Raw genomic sequence first — 21,774 nt, forward strand, 5'->3', positions numbered from 1 at the left:
ACTCTTCGTTGCTTCCTTTCATGAAGTGCTAGTGTATACTTTCATATTCTTTGAATTTGAGAAGACTTGCTTGGATTAAGAGAATGCAGGGGAAGCGATATTTTATGAGTTTTGACCCCAGCCTCTAGGGCTCACACCCTTGGCCTCTGGCCTCACACTCTTGAACCCCTGCCACCATGTGAATAAATCTGAGCTAGAATATGTGGAGAACTGAGGCATCCTGATTGAAGCTTGTCAATGGCCAAATATGGAGTGAAGTCAGTACAGATTATTTAGCAATTGACAACTACCAGTAAATTGTCTAGGTGAGTAAGCTCATATGAGATCAGAGGAAGAACAGCTTACTTGATCTTTGCCCAAATTGCCAATCCTCGGAATTGTGAGTTGATAGATGGTTATTGTTTTAAAGTCACTAAGTTTTAGAAGTACTTTGTTGCCCAGGAAAGGTAAGCTGATATGAAACCCCTTTATTGCGGGCCTATAATATTAGTGTTTGGATTTTATTCTTCAAGAAGTGGGGGGCTCTAACATGCCAGCAATGAACAAGTGGAATTTGAAATTAAAAACACATTACAATTTACATTACCACCCCCAAAATTAAATGCTTAGATATAAAATACGACAACATTACTATAAAATCTGTATGAGAAAAACTACAATACTCTGATGAATTGAATCAAATAAGAACTAAATAGAGAAATATTCCATATTCATGGATAGACGACTTGATAGTAGTGCCAAGATGTCAGTTCTTCCCAATGTGATCTGCAGAATCAATGCAATCTCAATCAAAGTTCCAGGGAGGTTTTGTTTGTTTGTTTGTTCAGATCTACTCCCTGCCTTTGTATCGTGTCGTTGGGCTTTGTGTTGCAAGGGCACACAAAATCATCTTGATGAATTAATTTCCCAGGCTCCACTGCCAACTGGTTTCCACTTACACTGGAACAATGGAGAGCACTGGTGGGATTTGGGGAAACTAAGATAATACCCTCCCCCCTTTCTTATTGTTTAGGAGGCATATGTGGAAGTGGTTGTGACTCTTTAGTGGCTACAGTTCGTATTGGACAGCTTGTTCCTCCCTATTCCAAATTCCCCATCTGTTGGCTTTGGTTCCTGGACTCTAGTAAGACCACCGCTTCCCCCTTTCCCTCTGTCCCCAGGTGTGGTAGGGATGCTCTTCTTCATTACCTCATTTAAGTCTTCTCTTATAAATATTATGCCCATTATCCCTAAGATCACACAGGTCATAAATAGGAGAGCTGAGATTTGAACTGTGGCAACCTAACCCCCAAGCCTTATTTATTTAACCAGCATTCTGCAGCTACTATCAGGCCATGGCAAGACTCCGAGCCTTCCCAAAAGGAAGTGCAGAATTTGAGAGTAGCTCCTTCCCTTGATAGGTAATTCAAGGTCAATCACATATCTGGGTTTTCTTTAATAGTCCACGGTAGGTGGCATTTTGTATAATAGGAGAGTAAGAAATCTAAGAATACATTAAAGATGTATGTAGATGAAAACATTCTGGAGTTAATAGTGCTTACCTCCCTATATCATCCTAGAGAAATGATACAAGTGCTACTCAGCTTCTGTTTCAACTCACCACAAAGATTGAGCTCTGTCATTTTTTTTCTAAGATTTTATTTATTTATTCATGAGAGACACAGAGAGAGAGAGAGAGAGAGAGAGGCAGAGACACAGGCAGAGGGAGAAGCAGGCTCCATGCAGGGAGCCCGAGCAGGATCTCTATCATTCTTAAGATATTTTTACCTTCTCTCTCAGACTCTTCTTGAGTGCAATTTCGTGATATTAATGTATTTCTTTCCATAGAGATGGTGAGGCAAAAACTACGTGACCTACAGTAAGAAAGCTCATTTTCCTATATGGAACGAGGAAGAAATCTCTTGCCACTCAGGCTAACATTTCAGCTTGCTTTTGACATTTTTTTTTTTGTCTCTTAATTTGTAAGAGGTAACTCCCCAATTGTTCTTGGAGAAGCTTTCAATCTGGTTGTCAGCTGAAATAAAACTTCAGCGCATCCTCAGATGCATCCTCAGATGAAGTCTTTTTCTCTTGTGGGTTATGGGTTTATTAATCAATCCCAGGGCTATCTGGATCGGACTCCATGTCCATTTCGAATTATGTGAAAAGTCTAACAACTCAACATCACGGTTGAACATGTCATTCTCCAGCTTTTGGAATTTTAAAGGGACTTTGAAGACAACGTGACACTTGAGCATTTTCAAAGAAGAGTCGACAGAAATCAAGGAATTCTAATATATTTTCCTTTTTTTAATAAATACATAAAGCTCTTTACCACTTCCCTCGATTATTTTGATTAACATGATAATAGGATCTTTCAGAGGATCATTATACCAATTTTCACAGCCTGATGTAAGGACTCATTTCACAGAAATAATCATGACTAGCATTAATATGAATGTCAGCGCCATAACACAACAGCATAAGGCATATTTACACCATCTTAACATACAGAACACCGTACACATACACAAAAATATCACAGATCCAGAACAAATAAGATCAACCTCCTAGACAGTTTACATTTATAGGCTTTGCCTGAAACATTTTTTTATTTTTATTTTTTGTAATATTTTCTTCCCAAGCAACAAACAGATCTTCCCTACGTCTTGTGATTTATTTGTTACATTGTGTTCATGCAAAAATAATACTTGTTTTATTGCATTAACATTTAAACAGTTTTGGACTGGGGTCCCAAAACCATCATCTAACATTTTACTTGATGTTGCTTCACCCATATTGTCATTTTAGTCGGAGTGATAGGATGGTTTGTTTTTGGTGAGTCACGAAATGACAAACATATCCAGTTGACCACAGTTCAAAAATCAAGATTTGAAGCTTCTTAATCATGCACATTTTACTTTCATTCTTGCAAAAATGGTTTGAGTCAGATATGCCATTTTGATTAAACACTTATTTTTCTCCTTCAAAATCATATTTCTAAAACAACAACAACAACCAAAAAAAAAAAAAAAAAGGAGAGAAAGAAAATACTGTCCCACATCCACTGTTCACAAAAAGAAAGAGCAGCAAGGAATCACACTGACCACCGTTAGGATATAGTCAGGTGGTGACACTGTAGTAAACATCGAATGTCATCGACATACCGCAGGAACGCGACAATTACTATAACCCATACTTCTGCAGCAGTTCCGATTGCCACTGGCGTTTGCGCTCTGGGAAATAATCTGGAATGTGGATTTTTTTAAAATCCTGAATACACTTTTTCATTTCTTCTTCCACACTAAGCTTCTCACAGACTTTCTTTTTGGATAGATTTGTTTCCCGGGACTTGCTGATGAGCGTCTGAAAGAGTTCACTGTTTCTGCGTTTGTCTGGCGGGGGCATCCACTGCACAGGTGCTTTTTTGGAAGGGCGATCCAATGTCAAGGTGTTGGGTTGGTGAGCTGTGGCTTGCTGGGCACTGGGTGGGTTGTCCTGCGGAGTGCTCGCCTCTGAGTGGCTGTCACAGCTGGAAGTGGAGAGCTCATTACAGGAAGTCCCACTTTCACTTCCTTTATCTGTCACTTTGTCGTGTTTCCTATCTTCATGTTCTTGTTTGGGGGACACTATTTTCTGAGGTGGTCCTAAAAAGAAAAGAAAGGAGAAAAAGAAAACTGAGTAGAACAACTAATAAGTAGTAGGAAGGTCAAACTAAATAAGCTTTATCGTTCTTAAATTTTAAACCAAAAACATTCATCTTCAAAAAAAAAAGTGTTGAATGTTGCAATAGTTTATTTATATTTGGGGATGAAATACAACACCCACCTCGATTAACGCACGTTGAAACACTCAGCATGCCGATTAATTATGGGTATGATCAAGTTTAGGAGGTTTTCTTAATGAGCATTTGTTCCCTAATAGATCATCGATAACTTGGGGAGCAGAGAAGATGTACTGCTAACACTCCTTGCTGCCTAACCCAAATCCATTCTGAACATTCCTCTGTCCTCAGCTGATGGGCACAAAGTAAGTCCTCAAGCTCCCTTGTCTTCTGGCTTCCAGTTGGATTCAGCCAATGATGAAGACCGGCAAGACCATGCCCCCAGCCCAGCCCACCCCCAGGATCTCTGTACCTGGCCGCACTCCTGGACCAAGAGGTATAGCCTTGCCTGGCACCTCCGTCTCCCCTCCCACCTCCCTCCCTTTGCTACCTCTCTTTCCATACTCCAGAGGCCCACACCCTCAGGCCTCCAGGCCTTAACCATGTCTACTGTAACTGGCACGAGGGTACTGCCACTAGGTTGTAAACCGTCGGTTTACCTTTTCTCGACCTACTCAGTTGGATGTGCCTTCTCTGTCTTCTGAGATCCTGACTAATGGACCCACCCTGGTGCTACTCATCCTCTCCAGTGTTACTTGTAGGATCAGTGTTTGAATAGCATCAGATTTTAGGGGCAACAATATTGAAAAGGAAATGGGTTTCAAGTCCTAGTGATCTGGAATCAAGTTCTAGCTCTCTGGCAAATAGTCTAGTGGCCTTGAGCAACATGCATGGCTCCTCTAAGCCTCAACTTTCTCATCTGTAAAATGGGGTAATAGCACTTCACCTCATGGGATTGAGATGAAATGAAATACTGTACAAAAGGGTCTAGTATAGTAAATATCAACAACTGAGTGTATCATTGTGATTTTTTTTTTTCTGATGTGCAGATGTTCAGGGCCAACTCTGGGAGATTTTAAGTTTGCTGAAGGGTTTGCATGTATGTGTGTTTATGTGGAGCTCAGGGTGGTGGAGGAGGTGCAGCATCTATTTATCTAATCTTTTTTGTGGGTGTGACCTCAAGCTAGCATGATGTCTAGGAGGCTACTCCAAAATAGGATATAAATGAATGCTTTTTTTCCTTTTCTGTCAATCTCCTACATTACTTTAACCAGATATCCCTCCAGAAGAATCTATAGTTTTCATTCCCTATAATGACTAAATGATTAACTGCAAATACTTGGGGAAACCAATTTATATTTAGGGATAATGGAGTGATGAGAAATCTCTTTCAGTTAACAGGCAGGGGAATAGAGCATTTGATAGAGACACCAAGGCCGAAAAGTAACATCAAAATGGAAGACAGCACAGAAAAGGGGTACGTGTTAGGTACTATGAAAGCAGATGCTTCATTCTGTTTTTATTCACTGGGAGAAAGATGCTTATCAAGTATATGTGCTAGGGAAGGTACAGAGTTATCTAAAGTCCATGTGTTGTAACCATTATGCCTAATGGCATCACAATTTATTCATGGAAATAAGCTTCCTCCTGTCCTCCCAATAAACACACACACATGCAGAAACTGCCCATTACAGGAGAATGTAACATCCGTGTGTTGGAAATGAATTGCTCCTGTGCAATAACACAGAACATCCAGGAAGACTTCTTGGAAGAAGGCATTGATTGGTTTGGCCAACGGAGTTCTGCTGAGGTCACCGAGTGTCAGGTACCATGTTAGGATCTAGAGGAGGCTCATAGTAGGTGCTCTGGTGAAGCTCACAGGCTATTTTTATGATATTTTATACACTATTTAAAATGTACAGTATCTCCCAGTATAGACTTTAAACTCTGAAAAAAAAAAAAGAAGTGGGAACCTGAATTTATTACCATCTTAGGAACATTTTTAAGAACTTAGAATAGGTATAGATATTAACCAGAAACAACAAACCTACACCTTTATTTTTCACTCCTGCTATTTCATAAGCTATTGTTAGGCAAGGTGGGCTCTCATCAGCACACCAAAAAGGCTCAGATGTTTATACTATGACTTCAAGGAAATTGCTTGACTTAATTTTTTGTCCACACTTTCGAATGCACAGAATACTATGATAATTCTCTGTATAAATCACTGGGAGTAACAAATAGTCTCCTTTTGATTGATGTTAAGAATTTTTAATAATGCATAACATATTATGTATTATTATTCCTATTTGATTAGGCATACTTTAAATAATTACTGATAAGTTAGTGCACTCAAATTGGGGCTAAGATACAATAATAAAATGATTTATGGGTTTTTTACGATGTGAAATTTAAGAAAAATAAATAACTTCAGAGGAAATAATGATTTACTCTAGTTGCTTAGTTTTCTTGAGGATGTCTGCTAATTGTAGGCTTCCAGGGATAATTTAAAACTTTAATTTTACATTATTCCATTCAATGATCCAAAGCCACATGAAATGCCCTGAGCACAAGATGAAAAATAATTTAAATAGCGTTAAGCAAATACGGGCACAGCTTGTGTGTCAGAAACTTCTGTGTGTCTCTTCAGCTAGTAATAGAATAAAATACATACACCTACATGCTCTTCCTAGAAGCATTTTGCCCTGTGAGTTAGAGCATGAATCAGATTGAGTTTAAGAAAAGAAAACAAAATGTGATTTGGTGGTCTTACCAGCTGGGCTTTTTTCCATCACGTAAATAAGCTCACCAGTAATTATTAGAATAAGCAATGAATCAATGAATAAGCAAATCTGTTACTTATTCAAGAGTTAACTTTTAAAAGGAATTAATTATTTTAAAATACCCAATACATATGTACACCTAGAAACTTTCCAAAAAGTATTTGGACAATTAAATCTTTTCATTTGGCTATTTGTCATTAGATAGACGAGGACTTTCATCTAGGAGTTGATCATATTTCAAGGGAATGACAGCCTAGCCTAGGAGACTTGAAGACCAGCTAACTAGGTCATGCCTCTCCCCAGGTTATTACTTTTTTAAGGAACAGTCAGTATACAACATGCACACACACACACACTATGCTCATTTATTATGCTCACATCTTTATTCAATATGGGAATGGCCTTGGAAGATCTGGGTTTGAGCTTGGCTAAGCCACTTTAACAAAGCACTTTGTGCTCATCATGTGACCTCTCTAAAATTTGGTCTTTTTTTGGTGGGGTTGGCCAACATTTATGTTACCAAGTTCAGTAACACTAACTTATGCAATGACTAGGAAGAAATTTTCCAGGCAGTAAAATTCTAATCAGATATTAAATATAAAACATTAAAGAGGGACCATTATTAAAAATTACTTCTTAGAGTGTGGAAACAAATTCAATTGCCATCAAAGTACTTCAAAGAATTACAGGGCTCAAGGATAACTTTCTCGAAGCTTCCTGATAGGAAATGTAGGTTAGAAGGCATTATCAGTTTACGTTTGTTTCATTAAACCTGTTCCTGTCATGGAAGCACAAGCAATGAGAGTGACATTTAAGGCGACACAGTGCAGCCTGGCCGGGCTTGCATCCTCTCGCTCAACAACTTACTAGGGGTCTTTTCCTTGGGAGAGTTTCTTTGTGCCTCTCTTTCTACAGAATCCCGGTAAGGATTAAATGAGCTAATGCATCTAGAACACTTAGGAGTGTGTAAATGCTCACAATGTTAGCTATTATTACTCAGCATAAATATCCAGTGCTATTTGGTCATATGTGGCCGATTTATTTATCTGAAGATTGAGAGAACTCTTGGAAGAACCCAAATACTTCCACTCTGGCTCTACTCAAGGTACCTACGGGACACGTGAGTTCCAGGTGTCTCTTGGCTTCTTTAGGCCTTAGGTTTTTAGTAAAAATCAAATAAGAATAGTAATACGTAGTCACAGAGGTGTAATGAGAAGGGAGAGACTATATGTTGAAGCAATTTGCCATGAAGTTCTCTACAATAGATTTGAGAGGCTACGAAGTGTTAAGTTTTCATGCCCTAGAAGGAACTTATTTGAGGAAATAAAACACAAAAGCTCTCTTCCAAGCTATTAAAATGTGTGAACTAAAGGCAATAGTAAAAACATGACACTAAACAAAATGAAACAAATTGAAAGTATCATGATGGGCCAAACTGTAAAATCGGTCAAAACAGGGCTTTCAATTAATTCCATTGAGTTGTATTACACTGATACAAAAAGGAGGAAATTAGAGCTTTACTATTTCATTTGAGTGGCTATTGCAGTACAGACATCAAATGTTAGTATTTTCATCTTTAAAGAAGAAAGGTGACTTCTGGGTCGGTCTGGGTGTAAGGATGTTGAATAAGAGTAATTCCATATTTTTTCTTGGGATACACAGGCATTTCCAAATGCAGTCTACGTGTACAGCTGTATACTTGAAAAAAAAAACTTTTATTTTAATCTCTTTACCTGCCTAGTGATGATAAAAGAGACTGAATATGTAAAATATATCTGCAACAGGCACAATTCCCAGAAGGGAAATTACCCTTTAATAGCACTAAATTCAATGGTGTGTGAATGGTTATGTGCTACTTGAACAGAATGAACCAATCCATCTTAAATATTAGCACCACATGTCTCCAGGTATTAAGCTGTTGAGTCAAAAGGGAAAAAAAAAAAACTCTATTTGATTTTCTAAACATTTGTTGAGCACCTACTGTGTACCAGGCATAGTGTTAGTTACTAGAGGACACACATGCACACACACAAGGAGGTCAGGCTTAGGGTGACAGTAACACACCTGTAAGTAAAGTTCGAATTGGATAAGAAGGAAGGAGCAGGAGTAAATTGTGGTTGGAGCGAACTCTGATGGCATAATAAGGAATGGGCATAATTTTTAAATCATTAGTTAAATTCTCACCCAAAATTGAAACTTAAGTCATCATAAAGGAGATGAGTTCATTTTAGAATAAAAAGATATTTGAATAAAGATGAATTTTTATATGAGAAAAATTGAATTCACTTTTTTATGTTTCCTATAGTCTCTACCATCATTAGTTACTTGTTTCTATGAATGAAGGACAATAAAAAAGAAAATAAAAGAACTGTAATTTGGAAAGATAAACATGCTGTGGTCTCTAGTGCATTTTTTGGATCCATCTTGTATCTGTTAACTTTTGATTGCACTTATTTATTTACAGTGTGTCTGTCTCCCAGGCCTAAACTGTAAATGCATTGAAGGTGGAGACTACTTTTATAGCCCTACCATGAAGGCTTAATCAGAGTAACTGCTTGACCAAATTAAAAAATGATCTTTACTCCTCTGAATTTCTGTAGTATCTACTACTTACTCTATCAATCATTCCTGAATGAACATTCACGGCCTCCTATGTCACTAAATATTCACCAAGATGACCACAGAGAGGTAAGAAAGCTCTCATCATCCCCATACAAATAAGTGTCCCAGAGTCACCATCTGGTGTCCTATCTTCCTCAGAATGGTTATGGTTTTCATGAGGTCAGGGACTGTGTCTTAGGTTTCCTTGTGTCACTCAGCTCAGGAGCTGATTTGTGTTGTCACTGAACCAAATGTACTAATAAAGTGAATAAGCAAATGTAATGCAGCATTAGGAAAAACCGTCAGAGAAAATATATGTTTAGTTGAAAAGTTCAAAAGTAATCTTATGGCCTTCTTTCCATTTTATACATCTGTGTCTTCCTAGTAGTTATTTCTCCAAGGTCACCTTTGGCTACCCAATGGAATCATTTTTTATTTCCAATTACTTCCAGGTCTTGTTAATGCTACCTTACTGGGGCTCTTAAATCAATCCCTTCCTTTCTGTTCCCATTTCCACCACTTATAACAGGTTTCTCATTACCTCTTACTGTGACTCTTAACCAGTTCTCTGACTGCACTTTGGTCCCACTTCAAACTATTTTTGCAATGTTGCTAAATAAATATTCCTGCAGTCTAAATCCATCGAGTATCTCACTTGTACAAAAACCTTCCAAACAGGAAGAATGAAATGGAATGTGAATATCACATTTTGGCATTAAGGGTTGTCCTCAGCGTGACCCCAATGATGATGTCAGGCCATTCTGTAGTGGTTCCCATATAACAGCCCAAGTATACTTGCTGTTTCCGGTAAATGCCTTACTTAATCTCTGCCTATTTTCCTCCCCATGGACTGTATTCCTTCCTCGCTCCATACCCTCCAAAGCCTATGTCAAAGGGTGTTTTCAGCATAAAGCCTTCCATAGAACCTCCCTGCTCTCTTAATGACCCATCACAGTTTGTTTGAATCCATTTCAAAGTATGGAGCCTATTTTATCTTAAATAATAGTCATTTCTATACTAGTTTTAACTTTCATCCCTTTGTTCTGTACGCACAAGCACACGTCGACCTACTGGTCAGTCACTAGGGTACAGAGATTGTTTTTCTTTTGTATCTTTGTTATTCCCTGAAGCACCACCCCCATGACTGGGGCTCATACCGATTCAGCAACTCTTTGTTGAACTGAATTAAATGAAATTAGTATGACCTACCAAAAAATGTCTAAGCCCATCGGGAATTATTTTATTCCCACAGAATTTCTTTTTGTTTTGTTTTAACTAAAAAAAAAAGATAAAGCCGAGTTTAATTAAGCTTACAAGCTGTAACAAGAACAAGCAAAAAACATAGGAGAAGATAAGCCTTGCCAGTGAGGATAAGAAGGGGCTTACAGTCTCTCTAGTTACTCTAAATATTCCTTTGGGAAGGTCCCTATATTATTCCTTTCGAGTTATTCTTTTAAAGAGAAGTAAAAGGTATTTGCGAACCATAAATAACAAGGAAAACCTATTTTCTTCGCTCTGTGGAAGAACTCTAGGTCACGTCCGTGATGGTACTGGATTGCTGCACCTAAATATTTCTAGTAGAAAAGGTATCACGTGGTCCTTGTCCCTTCAGAAGCTTGATCACATGCAAAATAGTCACAGACACCCTGTAGCAGGTCTACATTTGAAACCGACCTCCACATTTCACTCATGGGAGCTAGGTTTCTGGGGCACATTCATCATTTCTCTGTTTAAAAAAGAAATGAACCTCCCTCAACCCCCCCACCCCCGCCAAAAAGAACCTCCATTATTAACATGGTAATTTGTTACAGCAACCACTGGAAACTAATACAAGTTGATTTAGTCGCACGTCTGGCCCTCGGTAGATGTTAAGTCATGGTCCTTATATGAGTGAAAATATCATCCTTAACAACTGGAGGTTGTTGGATCTGAATTACAGGATCCTAGTTCCTCTATTAAAATCTCATCTCTTGCAGTCTCTGCCAGATTGTCATCCTATTTCTCTTCCAACTAACAGCCTCTAAGATTTTAGAAAACAGTTATCATTTCTAGTCTGTTTCCCCTAATTATAAAAATTAACCATTATTTGCAGGAATGAGGTCTATAGTCTCCTAATGTCACATCCCAATTCACTCTACACAGTAACATTCCCACAAAAGATTATTTTCTGTCTCTTTCTAGACACATGCATACTTACACCCCCCTGCCCTCACGCACATACTATACACACACATATTCACAGTGTATATATATACACACATGTGTGTACGTGCGTGTGTCTGTACACACACACATATACATGTAATCATAGGACTGTCTCTCATCCATAATTGATTGCACATGCAAGTCTAGCAACTGATAGTTCTGTGAAGTTCTAGCACCTTGAATTTACTGCCTTCTGGACATTTCCTAAACTTCAAATACCATATGCCAAAAAAAAAAAAAGAGCTCATTATTTTTTCCCCTGTAAATCAGCTCCTCCTGCGATGTTTTACAATTTTTCTTTTTCATAAAAGCACCACAATCTTCATAATCAGCTGGGTTTGCAGTCTTAGTCTTCATTATTTCTATTCCTGTCCCCGATTGATTCCCTGCTCAGGTGACAGCCACCTAATCCCGTTGCGCATACTTTGATGACGTCTCCCTCACCCCTCATTTTAGTCTTCTCCCCAGCTTAGGATTCTCATTAACTCATATTGAACCTATCGTAATAACCTTCTCACCTCTTCCTGAATCTACTGAAATTCTAGAGATCTTTTCATCTCTATTAGCTACCACCTACTATCCAAACTAAAATCCCAGCTACAGGGCACTGAAATATAGCTCTCATTATAGTACGTGTTCTCAGAAAATATCCAAGGCTTTCAGCAACAGAGCCAAATCTTCTAGACCTGTAAACAAGACTTACTAAGGTGCAGTCCCAATTTAAACTCCAAAACTCGTTTTCTATTACTTCCACTCTCTTATCCAAGCCAAACTGGAAATATTGATATTATCCTAAATATCACATGGATTCTTGTCTTCAAATTATAGGTTGATTTTTGATAGCATACTTACATAAATGGAGTAAATTCTTTATTGGGTGTGTGTGTGTGTGTATGTCTGAGAATATCTTTGGTGCTCCTGTCCATCATCTTATGTAACAGACCCCACAGCCCAGGCGATGGGATGGATTTATAACCTAGACTAGTCGATCCTAATACCTCACCAACCCAGCCCCATAATCTAAAGCAAGGATGAGGGTTGGGAGACAAGTAATCTGAGTCGATTAATAACAGGGTAATCCCTGGAACACTAAACTATTGATGATGGGACAGAAAAAGCAGGTCTTTACATGTCTGGCCCAAAAGTTCTCAGATGTGACTGCCAATGACCAAGTCCCCCAGCAGCAGGTACAGTAGAAGAAAGTAAGAGCAGAAAAGGAGTTTCAGCAGAGTTTGGGTGTCTGACTCCACAATCCCTCTGGCCAGCTCCACCTGTTAAACGAGTATTTTAGACCAAATAAAATATCTATCTTTTCAGAAAAATCATTTGTATACACCTGTTTAGATATTTTATTAGATGCGTATAACTTTGAAATGTAACTGAAGCCTCTCTTCTGAAGCAAGTTGGGTGACATGTTGACTGTATTGTCATTGGAGAGTTCTAACACCTAATGCTAAATGCATAAAGTTAATTTTTTTTAACTCTGAGAAATGAGCAAAGGGTAGTAGAAAGAGAGGTGGGTGGAGGGTTGGGGTGACTGGATGATGGGCACTGAGGGGGGCACTGGGCGGATGAGCACTGGGTGTTATGCTATATGTTGGCAAATTGACCTCTAATTAAAAAAACTTTTTTAATAAAATAAAATAAAAATAAAAAAAATAAAGTTAAATTTTTAATGCACATTTCAAGTTATTGATCAGAAAATCTGGGGAAATTTATATTAAGCAGAAAAAATATAATCGGTGTATTTATGAGCAAATCACTGTAACAGTAATATATACAATTTAAGAAATCTCAGGGATTTACTTTTACTCTACTTAGCAGGTCCACAGGCCCCCATCCTTACCTTAGAACCTGTGACCAGAGTGGATAAAATGCTATTATTGCTCTACACTGAGTTTCTCATCCATTCCTGTGACCTGGGACAAAAGATCTGTTTTAAGAAGTAAATAAAGGTGCAAGGTAAACAGACACACACACACACACACACACACACACACACACACACAAAGCCAACAATACACACACTGTAGTATGGAAGTATGGTCAAATGCAGACACCAAGATGTGTCGTAGCAAGTGTTTCATACCATCCCATGGCAACATGTGTGTGTCATCTCTTCCTGTGTAGCCATTAGTTAAGGACACAATGGGCTTAGAAACAAACTTAGTTATGCAACCAGGATCGTTTCTCTCCATTCATAGCTACTCAAGTGAGTACAGGAGCAGAGTGACATTAAACATCTACTGAACACCGACTAGGGGCCAGGCACCACGCTAAAGGCAAATACCTACCATCTCGGTTACATCTCACAATAACTATAAAGTCAGGGCCTATCGCGCCTTGTTTACTCATGAGGAAACCAAGGCTTAGAGAGGTTACGTGATTTGACGGGTCCCATTTGGAAACGGCAGAGGCGGGATTCAGAGGTTCATCTGCCAGGCTTCAGAGCTTACACCGAGTTAAGCTCTGAGAAACACCACTTCAAGAATCTAAAAATGGTGTTTAGTCCCAACTAAAACTAGAACCACTTATATGAGCTTCAAGTCCTCCTCATCTGATGGGATTGAACTGTGACACACAGCTGTACAAAAATTGGGGATCGAAGTGCCTGACTGGACCAAGTGTCAGAATTTCTTTCGATCATTTACAATACTATAATATTATGTCTAGTTATTTTAACAGGAAATAAGTTAAAAAGGCTAAATGTATGAAAATGCAGACTGTGCCTTCTAACTCAGTTCCTTGTGACCATTATTGGGACCAGCACACCTTAACCATAAAACTCTATCAAACTTAAGATTTTTCCACCTTAAAGCAAATGTTTATGTTGCCATATGCTCTGAAAAGCATATTTTTGTGGATTTAGACCACTTAAAAATTTTTACATTAATTTGATAAACACGGGTCAAGAAGCAAATATGGTTTAAAGAAACTATGTTTTTATGATGTGAATTCCACTGTAACATTTACAGGGTGGAAATAATCAGGAAAACAGATAAATAGATGTAGAATTATAGCAGAGAAAAACCAGAGGGGATGAGGGAATTATCTGAAGACTCGTGGCTGTCAGATATCATAATTTCCAAAATATCAGAACTATATTTGTACGATAAGGCACCCTTATAACTGAAGCTTTCAGTGATGTGCACCTCTTGAAAGGTTTTTCACATAAGGCCAGAAATTTCTGCTAAGAGCTTTCAGAGCCTAATTAAATAATGAGTGGATTCTGTTAGGACTGAGACACCTTGAACTTCTCATGTCACTTTACAGTGCACTTAGTCTAAACCTAATATTTCAACAGCAGCGGTAACATCAATCTCCCTTTCTGACATTAAAGCCTTACAGATTAAAAGTAAAAGATTGTGAATGATGCTAATGGAAACCATTACCAGAGAAAAAAGATGTACTGGCGATACCTTCAGTGTGGAACAGTCAAAATGGCTATGGAAAGGAAGAAGTTTGCACTGGGAATACTTTTGGAGAACCGTGTTTAATTACAAGATGCATTAATAGTCATGCATTAAAAGCTTGAAGGTAGAAATTTTTTAATATATGAAGCATTACTACAGTGTATGCACCCAGTAGGATGCATTAAACAACTCTCCATGAAGCTCCGAAAACGTAACATTCATGGAAATGAACATTCTGCTTTGACTTTGTGTAGTTCAGTGAAAAACGATCTGGGGTGGTCACCATTTGCTTACTACATGAAAACTTATTTAAACAAATTATGCAGAGTCTGGATGAAAATTCAAATATATGCATTCTTTTCAGGGCAAATTTTTCCATAACAAAGAACTAAGCTAGGACTACTTTTATTCAATTACAAGAAATGTAAATAAAGATCGCTAACCAATTGGGAATTATGAGTTACATTATGATTGATTTTAACACAACAGTGACTATATATCAGCATTAGAGAAGTACAAAAAGAATATGTTTAACCAAAGATTAAAGATTCCCAGCTCCTTTGTTTGAATGGCTGGCTGCTCCATTTGTCCTTAATGTGCTGTGAACGATTTTACAAGTAGAACTGCAAGGTCAAGGTCAAAAAGATTATATGGAAGATTGAGAAGATTCTGAGTGTGTGGATCAAGGAGCAAATGAGAATTATTAATGTTTGTTTTTATTGAATTTCTTCTCCTAATTTGTCCGTTTTTTAAAATTTTATTTAAATCCAGTTTGCCGATATAGAGTATAACTCCCAGGGCTCACTTCTTCACCTGCCTTCCTTAATGTCCGTCACCCAGGGACCCCCTCCCCGCACCCACCTCTCCATCCACAACCCTTTGTTTGTTTCCCAGAGTTAGGAGTCTCTCATGATTTGTCTTCTTTAATTTTTTGCCACTCAATTTCCCCCCTTCCTTTATGGTCCCTTTCACTATTTCTTATATTCCACATACGAGTGAAACCATATGATAACTGTCTTTCTCCGATTGACTTTTCACTCAGCATGATACCTTCCAGCTCCATTCATGTCGATGTAAATGGTACATATTCATTCTTTCTGATGGCTGAGTAATATTCCATTGTAATCTATCCTTTTTTGTGTGTAATAGCAGAAATACACATATAACTAGTAAAACTTTATAATAAAAATCCTTATTATGAGTCCAAATTAATCTAAACTTAAGTATTTTATTAAGAGCAAAAAGGTTGTTTTGTGATTCAATTTTTGGTAATACAAATTTTATTAAAAATATTACCCTTTAGCACAGGGCATTCTATAAAACAAAATAATTATAAGGAGTGAATTAAACCCGCCGCACTTTTATTAGTACTATGTATTTGTTGAAAATCATTAGGGAATATGGCCTCATGCTTGATGTCATAGAGACTACAGAACATATTCCACCCTAGTGTAGTATGGTCTAGAAGGACCAGAAAAAGAAATGGAGGAGATTGAATGAAGATAGCAGGCCATTTTTTTAAATTGCTTAATCTCTTACAAACCTTTTTAATATGTTATGGCCAGGAAATGGGGAAGAGAGAGAACAAATGGGCTAAATCCTTGACAGTGCTAGAAAACAAGAAGACCGTCATGAACCGAACAAAAAAATACTGGGTGACAGCAGATGAGATCAGTCTAAAGATGAGTAGAGGGGATCCCTGGGTGGATCAGCAGTTTAGTTAGTGCCTGCCTTCAGCCCAGGGCATGATCCTGGAGTCCCAGGATCGAGTCCTGCGTCAGGCTCCCTGGATGGAGCCTGCTTCTCTCTCTCTCTCTTTATCTCTCTATGTCTCTCATGAATAAATAAATAAAATCTTTTAAAAAAATAAAGATGAGTAGAGAAAATATTAGCTTGACACACTCACAGGGGGAAAAAAAAAAGAAGAAGAATTTAGTAGAACGCAAGCCCAGAGTAAACTAATTAAAGAAATCTTAGGTCAGTTATCAGAAGACCTGGGCCTTGTTTACATGGCTGGGCTGGTCCATTTCACTAAGTAGAAGGCAGAAGAAGCACTGATCCCAGGACAAAAATCCAATTGTTCTCTAAAGAGAATCAACGACTTCTCTGGGGATAATCCCTTCAATGGATGAAGGAGAAGAGCTTTGAGGCAATTCTGATGTCTAATACAGGTGAGGCGGTGGAAGGAAAGGTGTGTAAAGAGAAAGGTGATATACCCAGTAAAAGATATACCAAAACAAAAGCCTCTCCTTGATTTGACTGCAAGTAAGAGGTGGGTAATGTGTATATGTAGTTGGGATGGGCTCAGTCGATATACCAGTTAAACTTCATTGCATTCTAAAATAAGGTTGTCCAGTCAAGACATACTACCCCCTCTCCCCAGTAAGGCAAAGTCTAGGCACTACAATATTCTATTGGAGAAAGATACTTGAAAATCTGCTGGGCTAAGCCTATGCCATCTACCCATACTATGTAACTTAGACATTCATTCATCAATACAACAGAAAACAAAGCAAAAAATAGGTCTATTACATAAATAAGAGCATTAAAGACAGGGACTTGGATAAAAAACAAAAATATCTTGCCTGGAACAAAAAGATCAGAGAACAGAAGAAAATTTTAAAAATTCTATTCCGAATCCTCCGAAAGAAATAGGATAGCAAGTCTTTTAAGCGTTGACAACTAAGAAAATACATTTTTTGGGGGAAACCAAATATTTTATTATCAAAGTAGAATGTGACAAAATGAACCACAGAAGAACATGGTTAAAAATAAAATTAATAGTCTTGTATAAAATGTCATGGTAATTTCTTAGAATTTGTGGCAAAATGACGCATACATAGAGAATAAGAAGAATCAATCCAGGGAGCCTGGGTGGCTCAGCTGGTCAAGCATCTGACTCTTGATTTTGGCTCAAATCTTGATGTCAGGGCCGTGAAATCAAGCCCCGCGTCAGGCTCTGCCCTAGGCTTGGAGCCTGCTTAAGATTCCCTCTCTCCTTTTCCTTATGCCCCTTCGTGCACACCTCCCACTGTCTGTCTCTCTTTCTCTAAAAAAAAATCAATCCAGCATGTCCATATCTAAATAATAGGGATTCTTTAAAAAAAAAGATCAGAGTGAAAGCAGTGGCAATAATAACAAAATACATTATAGAAGGTGTCCCTTGTCTATAATAAGCATATTTTTCAGATTGAAAGTGTCACTGAGTTTCAAGCAATGTAAAAAAAAAAAAAGTCATACCTTTATAAATGCGTCTCAGTGAACTATGAAGGAATTTATTTTCAAGGTAAACAGAGAATTTTAAAAACTTCCAGAAGAAAATAAAGCATCCTACAGACAAAAGATAAGGAAAAGTTTCAGCTTGAAAATTTCACTGACTACTCTTGTTTTCTAGAAGACTGAGTCAAAACCTTCATTTAGGTTTTAGAAAAAAAATAAGTATTTTTAATTTAGAGACTTATTCTGTTATTTTGGCTTTCAAATGTAGGCGACAGTCAAACATTTGATCATCCAAAGAGCCTCACTGAAAGAATTTGCCAAGGTTATACTCCAGCGAAAACGACTATCAACTTATTCATTTGTTGATTCATACATTTACTATTTGTTGAAACTCAATACATGGAAGACATCTGGCTAAACAATGGGAGAAATATGCAAAATGTACAATGATGTTTAATTTGTCTAATGATGATGATAGACATTTATTTAACAATCACACAAAGTAATGCAGAGTTGTAACTGCAGTAAGAGTGGTGTTAACTGATACCATGAAGGCATATTTTAGGAAGTTCGGTTTTGCAAAATGTAAAGGAAGGGCTTTGCTCAGAAAGGGATTGTGAAGGTAAAGAAATTATAGAAGGCACTGGATGACTGGGGGAGGGAGGAGCCAGACAGGAGCATGAGCAAGGTGCCATTTGCATGGAAGCATGAAAAATCATAAAAAACTGAATAAAGGGGGCACAATTATGCAACATGGCCCAATCTGGACCACAGAGGCTTAGAACATTTGAGTTCTTATAAGGCACCCTGTGAAATTTAGCATTTTTCCGATGAACAAAGGGAATATAGGAGAACAATTTAAGTCAGAGACAAGGCTGGGAACAAAATCAAATGTGTATTTTGTGACTACCACCCTGCCATGGAAAAGAATGGCTTGGGAGGAGACTGACTGTAGGCAGACAGAGCAGCAGCAACTCAAAGCCTTTCCCTATTTTCTAGGTGAGAGATAAAGACAAAGTGCAGTAAGATGTTGGGGGTGGTGATGGTGGTGGTGATGGGGAGAAGTGAAAACAGTATAGAATTCTAGAATGCAAAAACCACTAGATTTTAGTGGCGAACTGCTGGTGGGTAAGAAGAGAAAGTCATGAGGGCGGCAGCTGTACCATGATGGCACTCAGGTGTCTGGCCTTGATAATAAATTAGGTGGTTTTGCCATAATGAGGTGATAGACACCGGTGGAGAACTCCGTGTAGGAGAAAAACCATGAGCTCACTCAGAGTGAAACCAGTGGATATAGACAAGTTAACACATCCATGTGGAGATTCAGATAGGCTTTTGAGCATATACTTCTTTGTATCCCCAAAAATAAGTTCCCGGAGTCCAAGAAAGTAGGCAAAGAGCAAGAAAAATTGTTGAAAAAAGAAATAACTAAGTCATAATACGAATAGGGTTATGTTAAACAACATTCCTGTTCTTGTTTAACAGGAATGTGAAGACTGTGAAGGGGAGGTTGAAAGGAATTAATAATATCCTATGGATACTGGGAAGGCGAATAGATCCTGATTAATTCTCTACATTAATTCTACATGTTTTTTTAAAGGCTTTATTTCTTTATTTGATAGGGAGAGACAGAGATAGTGACAGAGAGCACAAGTAAGGAGGAGGATCAGGCTCCCCGCTGACCAGGGAGCCAGACGCAGGGTGATCCCAGATCCCGGAGATCCTGACCTGACCTGCTTAACCCAGGTGCCCCTATGCTACATACTGTTGGAAAAAATGTGAAGCATGAGTTAAAATTCTTTAACTACTAAAAGAATAAAAATAAAAAGCAGGCTTGGAAAAATTGAAGTAAAAAATGAAATGGACCAAAATAAGTGATCAATAAAACATATATACTACAAATTATCAAGACAAAAACATCAAGTCAAAAAAGTAGTAAGCTGAAAATAGGAGAAGGATATGTATTAATGGATGACTAATGTGAGGTAAAATCCCTAAATGACAGAGATAAAAATAATGACTTATTTTTCCTATTTGGATGTTTTAAATATTCAATATGTATGGACATTTTAAATTATTCAAAATATGGTTTAATAATTGAGTAGCTTCTAACTAGCTTTTTGGTTAAAAACAGGACACATTTTAATACCAACCATTTCGACTGGTGTGAGATGGTGTCTCACTGCGGTTTTGATTTGCATTCCCTGATGATTAGTGATGTTGAGCATCTTCTCCTATGTTTGTTGGCCATCTGTATGTTTTCTTTGGAAAAATGTCTTTCAGGACGTCAGCTCATTTTTTAAGTGGATTATTTTTTTGGTGTTGAGTTATATAAGTTTTTACATAAGTTATGTAAGTTTTTTTGAATACTAACCCCTTATCAAATATATCATTTGCAGATATCTTCTTCCTTTCGTTAGATATGAGATATTACCTCACACCAGTCAGAATGGCTAGTCTCAAAGGACAAGAAATAAAAAGAGTTGACATGGATGTGGAGAAAAAGGAACCTTTGTGCACTGTTGGTAGGAATATAAATTGGTATAGCTGTTGTGATAAAGAGTATGGAAATTCCTCAAAAAGGTAAAAATAGAAATGCCATATGATTCAATAATTCCCCTACTAAGTAGTTAACTCAAAGAAAACGAATACACTAATTTGGAAAGATACATTCACTCCTGTTTACTGCACTGTTACTTACAGTAGTCAAGACATGGAGACAACCCAAGTGTCAAGGAGATGTAGCATTCATACACGATGGAATATTACTCAGCCATAAAGGGATGAGACCTTGCCATTTGCAACAACATGGATGGACCTAGATAGTCTTATATGAGTGAAATAAGTCAGAGAAAGGCAAACACCAGCTGATTTCACTTATATGTAGAGTCTCAAAAATAAATCAACAAGCAAACAAATCCCAAGCAGATTCTTAAATACTAAGGAGAAATTGGTGGCTGCCAGCGGGGTGGGATGCGAGAGAAAGGTGAAACAGATGAAGGGGATTAAAAGGTACAAACTTCCAATTATAAAATAAGCAAGTTGTGAAGATGAAAAATACAGTATTAGGGATGTATAGTCATTAGTATTGTAAAAATATTATATGGTGACAGATGGTGACTCCGCTTACTGTGGTGAGCACTGAGAATTGTATGGAATTGTCAAATCAATAAATTGTACACCTAAAACTACTAAAACATTGTATGCAACTACTTTTTTTGTCTTATTTATTTATTTAGTAATCTCTATGCCTGATGTGGGGCTCGAATTCATGATCCCAAGATCACTAGTTTCAGGCTCCTCACACGGAGCCAGCCAGACACCCCAATGCAACTATATTTTAATAATTTAAAAAGATCAGGGCAGATTTCATGGGTTTGCAACCTATGGCTCCCCACTCAGAAAGGCTGCGTGCTTGGTTTAATGCTTTGCTGTTGCAGTGTTAAAACAACAATTGACATTTTGAACTTGTGTTTTATGAGTGAAGTCCAAGAGAACAAGGGAGCATCTAGGAAGCAGGGCAGATGGCCACAAGTGTCCCAGTCCTTTCCCACCTTATTTGCATATAGTATTTGGATGCCTCCTGACTGTAAGATTTCAGACAGACTCAAAGCCAAGTGTAAACATCTTACATTAGCATTAGGTAAAGTGGTAGGAATGGGGGGCACTACAGCCCCCGAAGCCACGTACTCTGTTCCAACCAGGACTTGCTTGGATTCAGAAGGAAAGCAAATTGCACTCTTGCAAATAACAAGATTGACTAAGAATCCCATCACATCCTTTCTTATTCATCATTATACTGAACCTAATGACATAGAAATAAAGAGAAAGAGAGGGAAATCCATAATTCTTTTTCCTTTGGTCATTCAGATCTCTGGGGAAATGACAAGATCTATGTGATACAAATGGA

The 21,774-nt window shown here is 37.9% G+C and overlaps 1 protein-coding gene across 1 annotated transcript in view; it reads right to left on the reverse strand.

Moving 5' to 3' along the window:
• Positions 1 to 2,268: 2,268 nt before the first annotated feature.
• The window catches only part of KCTD8 (potassium channel tetramerization domain containing 8), a 198,433-nt gene continuing 178,927 nt past the window's right edge, over positions 2,269 to 21,774 (reverse strand). The window contains exon 2 of the mRNA XM_072774910.1: positions 2,269 to 3,626. Within this exon, the coding sequence (XP_072631011.1) occupies positions 3,166 to 3,626 (461 nt within the window). The 3' untranslated portion in view covers positions 2,269 to 3,165. The remainder of the gene's footprint in view (positions 3,627 to 21,774) is intronic.

Source organism: Canis lupus, chromosome 14 (assembly GCF_048164855.1).
Source record: "Canis lupus baileyi chromosome 14, mCanLup2.hap1, whole genome shotgun sequence".
NCBI lineage: Eukaryota > Metazoa > Chordata > Mammalia > Carnivora > Canidae > Canis > Canis lupus.